The sequence below is a fragment of the Polypterus senegalus genome, chromosome 1 (assembly GCF_016835505.1).
Source record: "Polypterus senegalus isolate Bchr_013 chromosome 1, ASM1683550v1, whole genome shotgun sequence".
NCBI classification, from domain to species: domain Eukaryota; kingdom Metazoa; phylum Chordata; class Cladistia; order Polypteriformes; family Polypteridae; genus Polypterus; species Polypterus senegalus.
Genome location: NC_053154.1, coordinates 287,720,611 through 287,739,298, shown reverse-complemented (window position 1 = coordinate 287,739,298; position 18,688 = coordinate 287,720,611). Strand labels below are relative to the sequence as shown.

General features: G+C 38.3%; 1 protein-coding gene across 1 annotated transcript in view; it reads right to left on the bottom strand.

Annotated features, from left to right (window-relative positions):
• The window catches only part of gucy2g (guanylate cyclase 2g), a 149,357-nt gene that overhangs the window by 44,776 nt on the left and 85,893 nt on the right, over positions 1–18,688 (bottom strand). The window contains exons 14-17 of the mRNA XM_039736268.1: positions 15,950–16,105; positions 11,011–11,188; positions 5,449–5,589; positions 2,390–2,582 (exon numbers count right to left, since the gene is read on the bottom strand). Of these exons, the coding sequence (XP_039592202.1) occupies positions 2,390–2,582; positions 5,449–5,589; positions 11,011–11,188; positions 15,950–16,105 (668 nt within the window). The remainder of the gene's footprint in view (positions 1–2,389; positions 2,583–5,448; positions 5,590–11,010; positions 11,189–15,949; positions 16,106–18,688) is intronic.

Here is an 18,688-nt window from a genome sequence, read left to right as displayed (position 1 = left end):
CTGTATAAGCACTATGCATTTTGTTCATGCATTATTCTAAAAAAACAATAGATAAATAAGTAAAATGTATTTGGTTGACCTTTTTTTACATGTCTATATTTTTTATTGATTGATTTCTTCATTACTGTTACATTAATACATTGTTGTAAGTGCATTTTGTATATTTCATGGGGGTTTTTTCCTTATAATTTTGTTTCTGAGGCTTATTTTTTTGTTTTGTTTTATGACTTGTTTGAAGGAGTTTGTTTCTGCAATGCCATCACTTGACCACTCACTGATTACATCATAGAGGTGACGTATTTAGACGTCATGGTCACTTCATGTATTATCCTTCAGTGGATTAAACTTATTATCAACTTTTTATTGTCAAAGTTAGTTTCTAAAAACCTCTCCTGATCATGTTTCACTCACTAATAATAATCCTCAGACATGCTCTGTGTTCTTACAATTACTGTATCTAAGCTGGTGCAGTACTAAGCGGTCTTACCTCACAGATCTACGGTTCTGGGCTTTAGTTCTGTGTCCAGTCGTTTCCTGTATGGGTGTTCATTCATGTACTTTTGTTGTCCTTCCATATTCCCAAAGACATTCAGCCAAGGTTAACTGTTGTTTCTAAACTACACCGCTATATAAATGTGTATCAGTATGGGCTTTAGTTCTGTGTCCAGTCGTTTCCTGTTCATTCACTACGTGTGTATCAAGGACCTACAAAGGACCGAAGTCCCAAGTCCTGCCTTGCGTCTAATGTTACCAGGATATTCTCAGTCATGCATCTGAGTGGAGGCTCCCCCAGGGCATTTTTACAATATGTTTGAATTTTTTTTCATTTTGCATCATGCTGACATCATGACATATCCAAAAAGACAGGGTTTCTACCATCATTGTCATTATTTTATGGTATCATTGCATGGCTGTGCGTATTAGTTCTGGTTGCTAGGCCCACTGCCTGTCCTATGATGTGGAGATCACATGACCTGAGTAATTCTGCACTGTCCATATAAGATGAAAAGGCACAGCAGTCTGTGTGCTTGTGTTGATTCTCTTCTGAAATAATAGAATATAACTTGCCACACTGTGAATTAACAGAAGTCAAACTCATTTTAGTTTTAGGATTATTTGGCTCTTGAAAAAGGCAAGAATGTTTGACCACTTTTGTGCCTTGCAATTTTGCTTTTATCAATTTGTCTCCATGGCTTTTTCTGGTATTTGACCATTTTGCCTGTTCCCTGACTTTGCCTTTATCTGCCCCCCTAAAGGTACTTCTCCATACTTGGCACAATTCTTAAAATTACAAGATTCCATCTCCTTTAGTGTCCTGACCCACTGTGTCTTTTACAAATCCCCAGGCCAATGAGATCTTGAAGTCTATAGGTTTGAATTTTTTTTGTTTCACTAGATTGTTGTTCTTTTTCTATCTCCTTTCAGTTGACTACTTACTTGAAGACTGTCTCCTCTCTACAGTCCTGTATGGCAAACCTTTCATCACACTCCTTCTGTTGCTCATAGGCTACTAGAGCTAGCAGATCTCTGGGTTGTACAGACCATGATCTGTCTCTGTACTTTCCCCTTGGGATTTGTGAATTTCCCCTTGGTATTAATAAAGTATCTATCTATCTATCTATCTATCTATCTATCTATCTATCTATCTATCTATCTATCTATCTATCTATCTATCTATCTACTATCATCCCATTATTAAATGATATTCCACAGCAAGGATGCCACTAATTTTCACTGCTTGCCAGGTGCAGGATACACTTGGAACCTTTCAAGATATTTTCTGCAGTCCAGAAGGGTATGTTCTGTTAGTGGCTTCTAAACTCCTTCTATTGTCCTCCTGATCCTCTAGAGGCCTTTTCAGCTATTCATCAATCCTAGCCTTGTTCTAATGGAAACCCATAAAGCACTTGGACACTAATGTCTCTGTTATCTATGCCAGATCCACTGCAGTGCCTTAGCAGTTCAGTTTTCTCACATATAGAATGAACTCTTTAAGCACCATGTAACTCTTCAGTGCCATAATCAACCAGTATTTGTGGTCAAACATGGTCTTTATCACAGTATAATATTCATCCAGCCCACATCAACTCAATAGGCCACATTATTTAATTTGATTCCCGTCATTTTTCATTCATTCTCCATCTGTCTTATCATATCCTGTTTCCAAAACATTCATGCTTTTTATTTTTTCAAAGAAATTAAGATAAAGTTAAGAAAATGTAATTATTTTATTGCATATTTATTTCAGGGTAACTAAATATATATCTGTGAGTTCAATATCTAGGGTTAGTGGATGAAACAAAACAGCAATACCATCATTTGCACAAGTATGACAGATCATCATCTCAAACACACACATAAGAAACATAAAGGTGAAGTCTATATTTACCTTATAAACATCGTAGTTCATAATAATGTCGTCAAACAAGCTGTACAGATCATTAAGCAAGCTGACCACCTCAAGTGGAGAGCTCCTTGAACACATATTGGTGAAGCCAACAATGTCAGAGAAGAAGATGGTCACAGACTCGTAACTTTCAGGTTCCACTGATTTCCCAGCCATAAGCTGCTCTGCAATGAAACTTTGAGAATGGAAGTTATTTTACAACTGGCGTCAAAATGTGACATTGCAAAGGGCGCATAACTAATTTACGTGCATTTGTGCTAAGCGTCATAAGAAAAAAGTTTTATTTGGAATTGGGACTTGAATTAAAATTATATTGCATATTGAACTGGGTTATCAGAATGAAAGTGAGTAACAGCCACACTGATGTAAACACCTAAAATATTAAGGCAGGATGAAAAAATGAAGCATTATCCATCCCACATGTAAGTTACAAAAATTGCTTCATTATGGTACATTTTCAGAATGAATGCCACCCTACAGCTCCATATGAGTCCACAATGAAATTACAGCTGCTTCCATAGTCTCACAACAGAAACACTGATAGAATAAGTAATCCTGCAAGGTTGGCCGTTGGGCCCAGTGCAGTTGGCGCAAAGTCGTACCGACTATGTTAAGGGGACGTGGTCAGGACTGGGTTGGTGGATGGTTGTTGGACTGTTAGACATGGGGAAGGAATGGCATTTAATAAGAAAGGATGTAGTGCTTGCCCAACATCAGTGCAGGGCACTATGTCTTTTACTTGGGGAAAGAGTTCCAGAGTTAGTGACTCAAGAAGTAATTCCTTAATGAATGGAGAGTTGAGGACAGCGAATAATTGAATAAGAGTCCCCAAAACTGGTGGGTGGTAGTGTGAAGATCCTTTAGACAATAAGTACTGGAGTACTACACGCAGTTTGGGTCTCAGGGCTACAAAAAGATATAGCAGCACTAAAAGAAGTCCAGAGAAGAGCAACTAGGCAGATTCTGATAGTGAGAGATATGAGCTATGAGGAAACATCAAAGGAGCTGAACCTTTTCAGTTTATATAAATAGAGATTACAAGGTGAAATGATTGAAGTGTTTAAAATTATAAAAGGAATTAGTACATTGGATTGAGACTGATATTTGTAATATCAATAATAGTCATAATAGTTTTTTTAAACTCAGACTTCACCGCTGCAGAAAGAACTGGCAAAAAGACATCCAAAGATGATTCGTAAGAAAGGACAAAACTAAAGTCAAATTTGTGAGAGTCTGAAATCAGGCAGCAAATCAAAACACAAACCAAACTCAAAGTGGGAAAAGAACACGAAATATCATTGAACCATAATTCTCTCAAAAAACAGCAATTCACTCAGTTCACTGTTCATCTCAGAAGCATTAGTGATTAGTGATTCTACATTGGCTACTTAAAAAATACAAAATAGCACAGCGGTAAAATGAAAACATAATAAACCTAATACGTGTAATTCAAGAAATTTAATAAAAATAAAAATAATTATGCCTAAAAATTTCTGACATTCAAAACATCCAATTTAAATTATAAAACATATTAGGAAAATTTTATTTGAAGCACAATCATTTTGCCTGCATTGTAACAGAAATCACGTGGCCTGCTGAGTCGCCCCTGCGTTTGCTGTCTGAGGATTGTTGCTTTGGCATTTGCAGGCTCTGTCTTGAGGCTTTTGGTCTTAGTTAGTTTAGCATGACCCGTTGGAGACTTTCAGTTTTGAACCTTTGGAATTTCTGGACTAGAATCTTGATTGTTTGTTAGTACTTATTGGCAAATCTTACTTTATTTACTTACATAAGAACATAAGAAGCTCAACAAGCAAGTGGAGGCCATTCAGTCCATCAAGCTCATTTGTTTAGCTATTAGCCAAACTGTCCCAGCATCTCATTCAGATTCTTCTTAAAAGGTTGTCAAGGTTTCTGGTTCAACTTCATGTTTAAGAAGTGTGTTGAAGATTTCGACAACTTATTTGAGTGTATTTTTTTGCTGTATTTGTATATTTTGTATTATTCATTATTATCACCAATAACGGCACACTGCATGATAACGTGCAGTGAATACACTTGACTTGAGCGTTCATAATTTTCATCCTCTTTCTCTGTACGTTGATCATTCATTTGCTCTGTAAGTTGATGCGCTTGCTGCTTCCTGAGCAGCTCTTCTTTTCTCCACCCTGCGTCTTCCCTTCTTTCGTCAGCAACTTTTCACGTTAAAACTGATTAAGTCAGTGTTTATGTTGCAGTTACTTAGTACATTTCCCTTAATTTTTCACTTAAACTGGCACTTAAGTCTTCAATCTGCCTCAAGAATGATTTAAGATATGAAGAGTTAGGGGAAGTGACGGCGAAGGTGATAGGAAAGAGAACGGCGCCCATATGCATGCGCAACACAGCCGGCTGCTGCCGAGAGCTGATTCTACAATAAAATAAAATACAAATAAAAAGAGGAATAACCTTGGAGGTCAATCATCACCACAAGTGTGGATAGTAGACGTCATGTAGTATAAGTGTACCAAATTTCAGGTGAACAGGTCAAATGGTTTGCGAGCTACAGGTGATTTAAAATCCTGGACAGACAAACAGACAGCCATGGTAGCGTATTATATATAAAGATTATTCAACTTTATTGCTGGTTATTTATGTTATTAATACATTCATGACTAATTAAACATACGTTTTATTAACTATTAAAAGTTTTTGGTTGACTATTAAACTTTTTGTAGTGTCTTTATAGAATTTTGGGAGAGGCGTGTAAGGTGACTTATTGTGTGACTCTCAGCCATGGTAATCAACATCTGTAATCAGCTGTAATGTATCATGGATGTGTATGTTGTCTTGGATAAAAGTTGTTAGCCAAACATATGATAATAACAAATGTTACATTTCCATGTTCATCAAGAAACTATTTTTTCCTAATTTGATTTGGTAAACCCCTTCATACTTACCTGGTGTTGAAGTGGATGATCACTCCAGTGTTATTTTATAAAACGTACTCACAGGACTCGTGTGCCCCGGCCATCGCAGTACAATGTATGTGTTGAATGATTTACCTGGGCAGCATGCTGGAAAGAAGTTTGTCTATCTTTCTTTTTTCAATTGTAAGTTGATTGGTTCTTTCTTCCACCACTTCTTCTAGGTGATTGGCATATTTTTCAAGTTTGTTCACCATGTTATCAAGAATGTTGGCATGACTAAAAAAAAAATCAGGAGTCTATAAGTCTGTAATTTTATCATACAGGTACAAAATATTCAATGCAATAAGAAATGAATTCACAGGGCAATGCCGGACTCTTGGAATCCATCTTGCCATCACTTTATTAAATTGAAAATCTATACCTTCATCTGAGTGTACAGTGTGAGATTTCTACAAGGGTCTTAGTCATAATAAAAGGGTGCATTACCATTCTGTGTAGGTCTTGCTCAATGACTTAGTGAAACATACAGAGTATGATCTTGGGTAATGACAAAGAACATAGTGTAACACCCTCACACACACTTGGTCCAGTTCAGAGTTACAGGAGTCTGGCAACATCGGGTGCAATGCATGAACCAGGACTGGACAAATTACCAGTCCATTACAGGGCCCTCTCATACACATGGGACATTAAGCATCTTCAGTTAATCTATCAAGCGTGTCACTGACCAAGACCAGGCCTAAGATTTGTACCCCAGTAGATAAGAGCAATACTGTAGTAGAACTAAACACCAAACTTCCATATCACACATGTAAGGTATATTGTCAACTTCTTCGACTGACAGCAGCCATACCACATGCACTTCACAAGAGGTCATCCCCCTGAAGTTAAGCATGTTCGGGCTGGGGCAGTAATTGGATGGTAGACCTGCTGCTGGAAGAGGTGTTGGTGAGGCCAGCCGGGGGTGCTTACCCTGTGGTCTGAATGTGGATACCAATAACCCAGCGCAGTGATTGAGACACTATTCTCTAAACATGGTGCCATCCTTCGGAAGAGACTTAAAACCGAGGTCCTGATTTTCTGTGGACATAAAAGATCCCTGGGCATCCTGGCTTCATAAAAAGCAGGGTGTTTCCCAATGTTCTGGCTAAAACAGCATCCATGGGCTAGTCACTCTGGCCCCCTAATCAATCCCTGTCTCTAATTTGCTATGTCTCTCACCTCTTCACCACTTAATAGCTAATGTGTGGTGAGCGTACTGGTGCAAAATGGCTGCCTTCCCATCCTCCAGGTGGATGCTACACATTAATGGTGGCTGAAGTGGCTCCCCTCTCACTAAAGCACTTTGATTAGTGAGAAAAAGCACTATGCAAATGTAAAGAATTACTGTTATTATTATTATTATTATTTATGATATTCTAGAATTTAGGCAAAAGAAACAAAGTGAAGAGTCTAAACAATTATGCCTTGCATGATGAAAAGGCAATCAGAGTCAATGAAGGTAATCCATCCATCCATCCATTTTCCAACCCGCTGAATCCGAACACAGGGTCACGGGGGTCTGCTGGAGCCAATCCCAGCCAACACAGGGCACAAGGCAGGAACCAATCCCGAGCAGGGTGCCAACCCACTGCAGGAGAAGGTAATCAGGGACCTAATTTATAACATTTTGCTTACGTAGATCTGACTGTGAAAATATGCACATTCATAGGAAGAGTCACCAGAGACATGAATGTCACTGCCGAGGTAAGTAAACCTCTCTACAAGGTTGACATGAGCATGATGAGATGACCCAGAACAACCAAGAGATAAAAAAAGCAAGGAGACATTTATATTCTTAGTCAGGAAACAACAGTGATCTGAAATACTGGGGAGCCAGTTGGTAAAATTGTTCTTCAAGGGTAAAGAGCAAGAGAATGGTAGCATGTTTTATTTTCAACAAGAGAACAATCCAAGGTTTGGTATATAAGTCTATGGATGCCACCAACTTTTAAACATGTGATGCAATGTCAATCATAAGGACGTGGCTCAGAAACTCCAAACAAAAAAAACAGCTATGTCTGTGCATTGCCAAGAGGTGGAAAATGGCAAGCCACAAGGACAAAGAGGGTCAGGCCAGAGCATTGAACAAGAATTTATACATGTGAGGGTCAAAACCACAAAAGCATGTATCATAGTCACAAAAACAGTCACTAGATTGCTTACCTTAAATCAAAAACCCTAAAAAGTTTTGACAGAATGGATAAGGTTTCAATAGCCTGAATGACAATCGCCGTGTCCCACCAGCTTAAATATCATCACATTAATGACATCACCAGGTGCAACCTGCATGACCATCTCCCTGGCAACCACACAAGGCGTCATGGTAACGGGACCACAAAAGAGGGCACACGCAATGAAAGCAGAATGGCATTACAATAATTTCTAAAATGAATATTATTTTAAATGAATAAACTTAAGTATTAAGCCTGAGTTGAAACACACTTAAAGTAATAGTGACAGCAATTAAAACAAAATCACAAAATAATGATGATGTCACTGTCAGACGAAAAACAATAAATAACAACAAGATTTATAAAATCTGCATAAAAATGTGCAAATATTAATTCTGGATGTCAAAAATTTGTCTCACAACAGGAAATAAATCTGGATTGGCTAGCAGTCCATTGCACTTCCTGCACTCACAGACGTTCACAACACTTACAAGGAGTTTGTTTAAAATAAGCAATTCCTTTAATCCTGTGGGCAAAGCAACCATTAAAAATCCCACTACAAGAAAGTACAAACTCAACACAGATACAAAGTATGCTCTTGGCTAATAAAACTTGCGTAAGCACAAAAAAGAAATTCCCATGTGAACGTTAGGGTTTATATAAAAATACTTGACGCAAAAGCTTGCTTATATTTACAGAAACTGTGACCCATGCATACGCAACATTTCAGAGAAACTGAGGACACCCTTGATCAAGGAGGGAAATACAGCCAATCCAGTCAAATGACAACTCGCCCACATAAAATAATTCATATCAATAAGCTATTATTATTATGTCCATTGACGCGACAAACATATTACACTTCAAAAACGATTAATATCTTTAATTAAATTTATTAAAAGCATGTAACGTTTCATACAGTCAAGTCACACTTAACAAAACTAAATTCAATTCAACCTCCACCCTTGAGAAAGAGAGGACAGCCAACAACCAGAATGAAACTTTGAGAGTAGTAAAGAGGTAAAGGAGTCTTTTCCCCAATATAAATGCTTATTCAAAAATGTTATTGATTAGATCCTGCCATGGTTTTGAAAAAGTTTTGAACAGATCCTCTAAGTGCGAATTTGATTTTTTCCAGATTCAAATAGTATATACAGTAATATCATTTATTACACTGACTTAGAATAGGAGAGTTAGGATTCTTCCAGTTGAGCAAGATAAGTCTACGTGCCAATAGTGTAGTAAAGGCAATCACAGTTTGTTTGTCCTACTCCACTCTAAGCCCATCTGTGAGATCAGGACTATCTTAGCCAAGCTTCTCTCCATCATGCATGCTATGCTAAAAGCCATTAACCGACTGGTGAGGCATGACATCAAGTTTTCGTAAGGCGTGGGTTCTCATACATACAACATAACATGTTTTTGTCAACATAAAAAGGTAAATATACACAGTGTCCAGTTCTCCTAATGTAATCAGAGCACTTTACAGCACTCATATTGCAATAAGGGGACCGAACGAGAATAAAGCTGCCTTTGTTAACTGTAAGCTATGTAAGAGAAGAACAGGTATCCCGTCCAGGAAAGAAGAGGATCCTTTACTCAAACGGGAGGCCAGAGAAAAAGGACAGATGAACTGTTTGGCTGGACAAGAAAATAACTATTGTACCCGGCCGGTATAAATTAATGGACAGATCAGCAATAGCCAGGAATAGGGAGCAATTCCATTCCTCATACGCAACCAAGTCAGGGTGCCCGCAAGGGTGCTTGGGATATGGAATCTGGAAATGCAGCCCTGTCAGGAACCCTATTGAGGGGATGTTGTCGGGGGACGACCTTACTACTTTTCTGATGGCTTGGAAGTGTCTCCCAGAAGATATGGCATGGCACCAGAAGCACTCCTGGGTCTGGCGTAAACGAGAACCCGCTGTCTCATATCATTGAGTCTGAGTTGGGAGGCAGCAGGCAGCAAATGAGGAGGTAGTAAGGAGGAAGAATTTTTAAGGAATTATTTTGCCTAATTTTGGAGATGTACTTATAGAGAAGGTACTTCACTTAAATAAAAATCCTTCATTTTATCACAAGAACGTGTTACAGGTTACTGTGTCTTGGATTTGAGGAGCTGCAGCACCCCCTGGTGGTTACAGCTAATACATTCCATTAATGCACAAGTTGTCTGTCATGTCATAAGGTGGCTGAGAAATGTGCTCCCATAGCCCATGACTCATTTATTTTGAAGCAAACTAGCTTTGGCAGACATGAAGGTGCTGTACGTAGTGGCTGGCTTGTTGGTAACGTAACTAACTGACTGACTGACCCCTCAGTTTCTCATATGGCCTGTACTACTCATTGTAACAACAATCACATCATTACATATGCCAGGAGACAGTGGCTACTCCCTCAGATGCCCCTACCTTACGCCTTTCCCTGAACCCGGCGTTATAAAGCTGAACATCATCTTGCGCTCTCGGTTGTGGAGCACAGCCTGATGCTCTTGAATGCAGGAGACGGAGTCTCAATGATTCAGGAGTGAAGCTGCTCTACCAGCCAATGAAGTTCTGTGGCATCGTGATTGTGTATGAGGTTGATCAACATACTCCATATATGGATGTTTCAGGGCATGCATTCCCATATGCATATTTACAAGGTGATTGTGATTTATAAAGAGTTAATTATGTAGAAAATGTGCATACGCCAGGTTTTATAAATCTTGTGGGTTAGGGATAGTGTACTAGTACTAGTGTCCTAGTGTACTAATTTTCCTGTTTTTTGCTGTATGCATACAGTATTTACATCACTTGAAAGTTTTATAAATGATGCCTGAGAAATAAACATCCTAGAAATTGCAATCTGTACCGAATTAATTGCAGCTAATGCAGACAAGAGATTGTAGGATATCACACTACTATAATTGTAAAGTATTTCTGTTCATTCATTACAGCGAAAGAGAAATTTAATGGTAAATTGTAAATTCTAAACTTAAAATAGCTTGTCTGAACACAGCTAAGGTCACACTATTCAGAACATTTTCTTGCAATTTGAGTTTATAACATTTGGCATTAGCAAGACTCCGTCTTTAAAAAGCAATTTGTGTTTTATTCTTTGTTATTGGAGTCTGCCTATTGCATGGCTCTGCACAGGGCGTATTCTCGTCTAGTCAAGCTTGGGATACACCGACACAAGTGACCCTGCCATAGAGAAGTTTGATCCTGAGCAAGCACCAAGTATTAAATTGTTCTACTACAAAATGAAACAGATATTTTGCCTTTGTAAAACTAGAAGAGCCCTCTGATGTAGGTGCATGTGGAGTTTAAAAAGAACATTATAATATCATGGGGTGACATTTGACATTAAAGCTAACTTTTAAAATAAAGTCTAAGTAATTTTATGTTGCATCTCATTTCAGGAAGTTAAAATCCACCAGTGGTAATGTGCTAAACTTAAAAGAGCATAATTTTTAGCTTCCCCCTCATTTTGTTGTCATTACCTTTCAGGACTTGCATCTCGAAGTCTTCTTCTGATTGTGGAAAAACATGGCCTTCTATCAGGATTCTCATCCCAGCAAGAGTTGAGCATGGTGGCAATTCCTTCACTGCATTTCTCAGGAGAGAGTGTTGGTCGTAATGGAACTCTGTTTGTTGGATGTTTAATTTTTTTTATTATTTCTGGAAAATACATATGCATATATTTAAACTCCATTAATTAGTTGTTTTAAATTTCCCACTCTTTAAAGTGGAATAGTCTATCTACAGGCTAATCCTAATGTTCAGATCCTTTAAAGCACAACAATGCTTTGACTATTGTTACTTTTTTAACATTGTATATACAGCATGAAATTTTTGAACAGAAAGTAATAACACTTTTAAATTAACAGTCAAATAGACAAATAAAGATTGTGAAACAACTATGCAGGTTAAGTGGGATGGAAAATATACCAGGGATGCCAAATACGTGTAAAAATATGAGATTTGTTATTCAGAATTCAGTGGTCAGAAGTGACTGTTAGCACTGGACTAAAGGACACAGGGTCCTAAAGTAAGAAAGCACAAGTAAGGAAAAAATAATCAACCTAACAGCCCTCTGGGTGTAACTACACATTTGGTAACTCCTGATCTATCTGGCAGAATGGCTTGGCCGCTTTCTTCCCTGGATGTACCTCTTACGTCTTTTCCTGATCACTCCTTCTAACTTTCTTCCTCCTTTAACCCCTTTCTCCTTCCAGGTGAACTTTTGTCAACTCTCCTTTCCAGCTCTATGTTTATCAGGTCTCAAGGGGGTGCTTTAAACTCCTTCCTGGAACTGTTGTTGGAGAAAGCCTAGCTACCACTTTTTCCAGGATCGGTAAAGTACTAGTGATCTCCTTGGGTTATCTAGAAATTGGCTGGAGGAGGTTGTGCCCATTCAGTCTAAAATATACATACTTGTAGAATCACAAAGAACAGAATAGGTGATGTTTTGATAGAGAGGTGATTTCTTAGTGACCATGAATTTGTTTCATTCATCAACACTGATGGCCGCTTAATGTTATTGTGGCAGGAGCTTGTATGTACGTCAAAGTCGCCATTGCAGAATGTTGATCATTATGAAGAAGAGCCCATTATTTTCAAAACCATTACCTTATATATATTAGAAAATACCTGAATATGCCTCCTACTACTAAATTACATGACTCTGTATTTGATGTTGCACTGGAAGATCTCCACATTGGTGGCAGAATTAAGTGGTCAAGAGGAAGGAGCAGGATAAGCACTGGCATTAGCATTGGACCTGTTTTTTGTGTGTGTGCTTTGTCATTAAGTTTCTATTATTTTATATGCACTGTGACCTTCTAATTTTGTTTTCACTCCTCAACAACTTTCAGACAAGCACTCACCACTCCCTCCCAGTTCCGATTCGCAGAGTAAGGCAAGGTGGCTCCCTTAATGCCGAACCTGGGTGGAAGACCTCAAAGTATGGATCCCTTCTCTTGACAGTTTGCTACAGTGGCACCCCCAAAGGGATGCCCAACAGGACTACAACCTCAAAGTTGCCCTGTGCATGGGCGTTCCAACAAAGGGGGTACCATCTAGTGCCCTTAAAGTTGAGCTCTCCCTGTTCTTCCACTATATGGGCATTTTGGGAAGCCAGTTCACCACTGACTTCTATTTAAATATGTATGCTGTCCGGCTTGATGATGTGTTGGTTTGGTGTTGGGTGTGTCATTAAATTCAATATAATCTGTAGCTTTTGATTAATATAGTATCTGATAGATACAGTCACCTAATGCACATAATGACACATGGGATGCCAGGTATATTTCTTTCATTTCCTGCTGTCCTAAATTTATGTTGTTTCCCCATGTGCAATTATCTCTGGTTGGCCATACCCAGTGTTATGCCATATCTCTAGTAAAGAGAATACAACTTGAAGATAAATCCATTATAAGAGGTTGATTGTATTACTGTCATATAGAGGGTCTGCGGCTCAGAAAAGAGGGACATTTTTAAAAATAAATAATGAATTGGCCAGCTCATTCTCCATGGGCGTGCATGCTCATGCAACTGTGGGGAGTTGGTGGAGTAATTGGGGCAAGACGCACCAGCATGTGAAGGTGACTTCTGTCAAAATTGCTTCATTGGCTTCCTGCGATGGGTGACTAGAATGCTGCACCCATGGAGCCTTATGAGAACAAGCCAGCATGAGAAAGGGGGAAAAGAAGAAGGTCGATCGGGAAGAAAGATAGATGGAGAGGAAATGAAAGGAGGCTAAAAGATGAAGAGAAAGAGAGAGAAAAGGCAGGAGGTAGAGAAATCCAATGAAGGTAAACAAACAAGAGGTGGAGAAAGCAGACAGCTGGGAGGAAAGTCCCTACGGGAACATATGAATGGAGCTCGGGGCCTGATGGCCACTCCAGCTGAGTGATCTGGTAGCCGGAGTGGCAGAGGCACTGCTCAGTTGTAGCGAACCACCGAAAAAAGGCAGCACAACTGCACGGGGGTGAGAGATTGAGAGAGGCTTCCTGCCAGTGGTGCCATGGATCACAGGGGCATGGGCCTGGTAGCAGGAGTCGGAGGATTGATGGGGTGTTCTGCCTGGAGCCAGAGGGAGCTACAAGGGGCCCAATCCTAGAAGCAAAGCAGAAGGGAGGCTGAACTGCAGATTAGGAACCTCCTTGACTGCAAGAGCCTATATTGGGTTAAGTCATGGGACTGCACCTAGGCTCATGCTTTTTAAGAACAGTTTCCTGTCATGTTTTAACCTTATTTCAATGGATTATTTATTTTATCGTTTTAACCTCCACAGAGATACCTTCTTTTAATTGGATTATTTATTTAGGAACTTTGCACTGCACGTTTTGGACACTTGTTTTGTTTGTTTTTTTAATAAAAACACTTATCACTGTTTCACCTTCCCTTGCTTTGTGTGGTGTCCTCATTTACTCGACTCATCCCACTGAAACGTTATCGGTGGTGGCGGGTTGAAGAGGCTCCTGGTGGGACCTGTTACCCTGGGGCCAACCCTCCCCGTCACAGCTACATACAATAAAGTTGATTTGACTGAGGTCAATGTGTTTTAAAATGAGGGAAGTAGAGATTCATCACCTAGGGAGACTAACAGTGTCAAAACGGTAGCCATTCCAAGACAAGAAATGAAATAAATTAGGGCTGTTTAGCTTTATCTAATTTCAGGGGCCTAGGCCATGACAGAATCACCGGAAGTAGGACTAGAACCAGCCATTAAACAGGGGTCCAGTCATCGAATAATCAAATTTCAAAAAACCTAATTTTAATATCTTAAGGACTAGGTGGGGCATCTGTAGTGCACCGATTAAAAACAGGTTCACACTGAGAATAAGCTAAGTTTCAAGTCTGTCTATAGTGTAATGAGAACAGAGAATAGGAGTACGCAAGAATATTGATCTTCCAAAGTGTATGTTCTCTTACCTAAACTGTAAGGAAAAAACAAAGGTTCCAAAGATCAGGTTAGATCCCTGTCACATAATGCTAGCAATTCTGTTTATCATGAGTTACTAAAATTGTGAAATTTGCAAAATGTCCTATACTTATGTTTCAGTACCTCACATCACCTCAAATATCTACTGTCACATCCATCTTTTTGTTTCCTGAAACTGCCTTTTTTCATGACAACATCATCAGGAAGCCATAGCCTGTTCCAGAAGCATCAAGTCTAAAGAAGGAATAAACTCTGGATGGGATAACAGTCCATCTTAGAGTTCTCTTTGTTAGTAATATGGCCAATCAAATAACATCCACCTTAATCTCTGCATCATGGGAATGTTGGTGGAAACAGGAGTATATGTAGAAAACCAATGGAAACACATGAGGAACACTTGCCAAATTCCATGCAGAGACTAGGCCAAGATTTAAACCCAGGACTCAGGTACTATGAGGTTACAGCAGTAACTATTTTTTCAAAGTACAGCCAAAATCCCTTTGTTATTACCTTTTTGCTATGCTTTGCTACATGTTTATCTCTATATAAAAACATTAGTGAAAAAACGGTCTAGGAATTGTGCAAGGCAATCGGTACAGTGTACCATCTACAGTAACAAAGGAAATGCCATAGAGTTGTAAACAAGGAACGCTACTGCCTTTATTCAACTGTGTCTTTCCAGTATCCAAGCTTATTACTTTAATCAGAACTTTATACTTTCTTGTATACGAAATATAGGGAAAGTATTGTAATCGTCCAAAGATTCGATGTCGAGATTTTGATGAATCTCGAAGTTTTACACCTCCCTGACTTTATCATGTAGGAAGTATAGGGAAAGTACTGGAACCCTCCAAAAATTCTATTTCGAGATTTTGATGAATCTCAATGTTTTAGACCTCCCAGAGTCTGAAAATACCATTGTATGTAAACACGATAACCTGAGTACGCTTTCATTTAGGTCAACCAAATTTTGCATACAAGTATTAGATACAAAACCTAGATTTCTACCAGCTTTTGGGCTATTTCCACTAACCAGAAGTGGTACTTTACCTGATTTATTCAACTATTAATTGTTCAATATATTATTCATTTGATTTGATTTGTTATTGATGTTTTTTTTAATGTATATAATATAAAAAATTGAATCATTGTCTTGTCCCCATATCTGAGTACCACTCCCAATTTTTTTATTATTTCGTGCTGAGCAAATATTGCAATTATTCTTAATTGTACATGACATTAGATTACAAACAATGAAAGTTAAAGCGATCCTCACCAAATCCATACAAAATTAAAATATGGATTAATATCTGCTTGAAATTAAATTCATATAGAGTAATAAACTTCTCGTATTTTTGAAGGGGATTACATATTCTTAGTTATAATTTTATTATAATACATATATATAATGTAGAAATGATTAAATTCTGTAGACAGTGCACACTCTACAAGAGCTTCAGTTGGGCACATGAGAATAATTAAAGGAGTCTCACCCTCTGGCTCCAAATCCAAGTCATGATATGGGCCATCATCACTGTCATAAATCAGTTCCCTCATGATGATTGCAAAACTGTAGACATCTCCTTTTTGCGTGCCATTAAATGGGTGAAGAACGAGTCTTAACAGCTCTGGTGCAATCCAGTAAAGTTCTACAGTGGTCAAAGGACAAGTGCGTGTTACTTATTGTTAACACCAAGTTTACAATTAAGTTACAAATATTGTAGCAATAAAAAAAAAAATCAGAAGACAAACACAAAAAATATCATCTCCCAGAGAAAGAGGTGTTATATTGCAATTGCATATCCATTCAGAAGGAGAGAAAGGAAACTACTCAGTAGCCAAAATTTCAGGTTACATTTTTATATTATTAAACAAATACTACATTTGAATACTATCCATCCATTATCCAACCCACTATATCCTAACTACAGGGTCACGGGCATCTGCTGGAGCCAATCCCAGCCAACACAGTACACAAGGCAGGAAACAAACCCCACACAGGGCACACACACACACCCACACACCAAGCACACACTAGGGACAATTTAGAATCGCCAATGCACCCGGAGGAAACCCACGCAGACACGGGGAGAACATGCAAATTCCATGAAGGTAGGACCCGGGAGGCGAACCCAGGTCTCCTAACTGCAACACCATGCTGCCCTTTGAATACTGTGCTACAGTTTAAACTACTTACATAACCGGAAAACAATCAACACGGAAAACAAAAATAGACACTTTGGAGCAGTGGTGTTACAGAAGAATTCTACAAATAAGCTGGAAAAACAAAGTAACTCATGAAAAGCTAATACTCAGAATTAAAACAAAGAATCCACTATCAACAAACAGATTGGACACAAAGAAAGATGATGTATGTTGGGAATGTGATGAGGGCATCAGCTGGACGTCTGGCCCTGAACATCTTAAAGGAAAGCATGGACAGCAAAAAAAAGTAAAGGAAGACCAAGGAGTTAAAGAAATAATAATAATAATAATAAATAATAATAAATCAGGAGTAAAAACTATGGAGAAATAAGGCTAGCTGAAAGCTGAGTAAAGATGATGAACCAGTCAACCTTCCGAGAGACGTTGAAACCTGATGATGACCTTTTTGTAGTAACCACCTGCCCACATGTAAAGAGCTACAACAAAATGTTTCATAATGTACTGTAAGGACTGAAGTGGAAACCTTTTGGATCAAGAGCCTTAACAATTAAGCCACACTGTCTACAGGAAAGAGCACAACTTTACTGTACTTGTCACATAGCGGCTTATCATTGAATCATTTATTCTATTGTTTTTCTTTTTAATTAAAAGCATTCTGTTTATAATTCTGAGATTGTTGGAGACCATATAAATGCTAACTTTATAATAATAAATATATTCTAATCATGTAATGGGATTTAAAGCATTTTATAAATTAAGAATTCAACATTAAACTTTTCCCAGTTACTAGTGTGGTTGCTTGACTCACATTGTTCTTTGTTAATTTACTGAGGATTACCTTTCCTTACAACTATACTGTAACTGATGATAGATAGATAGATAGATAGATAGATAGATAGATAGATAGATAGATAGATAGATAGATAGATAGATAGATAGATAGATAGATAGATAGATAGATAGATAGATAGATAGATAGATAGATAGTAATACTGTAGAGAAGTAGGATTGGGGATACTGCATTCAATTTAAACAAGGTGTCTCTGACTTGCAACTCCTTTATTGTAATGTAATCTAATACAGTATACTCTTCTGAAACCACTAAATCCAATTCAGGGTCCGGGGGGGATGGGTCAGCGACTATCTGGCAGCTGTGGATTCAAGGCCTAAAACTGTAGATGGGCAGAGCTAATCTGGAATTGCCCGATCACATTTGGTGATGTGGGTAGAAAATCCAAGATATGCACATGTGGGGGAAAACTTGCAGGCTCCATATGGGCACAGCATTTGAAGCCCGCATGCTCAGTCTGTGAGGTGGCAGTGCTAACTACTGTGTCACCTTAACACCATCTATAAAACCAATAAAAAGTTCAGTAAAAAAAAAAAGAAGAAAATACTCAACCAGTCCCCCTAAGATGCAGCTTGGCAGAATTATAAAAACAGCATGCTTGTTAAACAAATGAAATTGCAATTAAAAATACTGTAGCTGGATTTGGATAATCTGTACTGAAATATAATTTAATGTAAGTGACTTCTGCAGAGAGAAACTCTGAGTGTGAAATTTGAATGAAATGCAAATTCCTGCATTTGCATTACTTTAGATTTCTTTCTTATCATGAGACAAGACCAGTTTTTCCTATTGAGCCATCACATTTGAGCAAAACAATACAAGAAGCAGAGAGAAGGCGACGAGATAGCCCTACTACATCAGAAAAAAACATTTTTAAAGGCAGAGACAGAATTGAAAATGGAAATAATAACAATTTGAAATGACATGGTTGAAAAAGAATTGAAACATTGCAAAAGAGGCATTGTATTTGGTATAATGACATGATTTATCCATGTTGGAAACAATTTTCCTTTCTTTGTTGCGTGCCTGTACATCACTGGCTTGCTGTTTTGAAAAAAATTCTCATTTAACATTCACCCTTCATTGCATCATTTATTTATATTTACTTCTCAAAAGGCAACTCTTTCTGTGTCCAATTCAGAATTCTCCAGTGGGGCTTGAGCATCAGAAGCTATTACAGGTACAGTGAATGAGAAATGCCATTTGGGAAGTAATA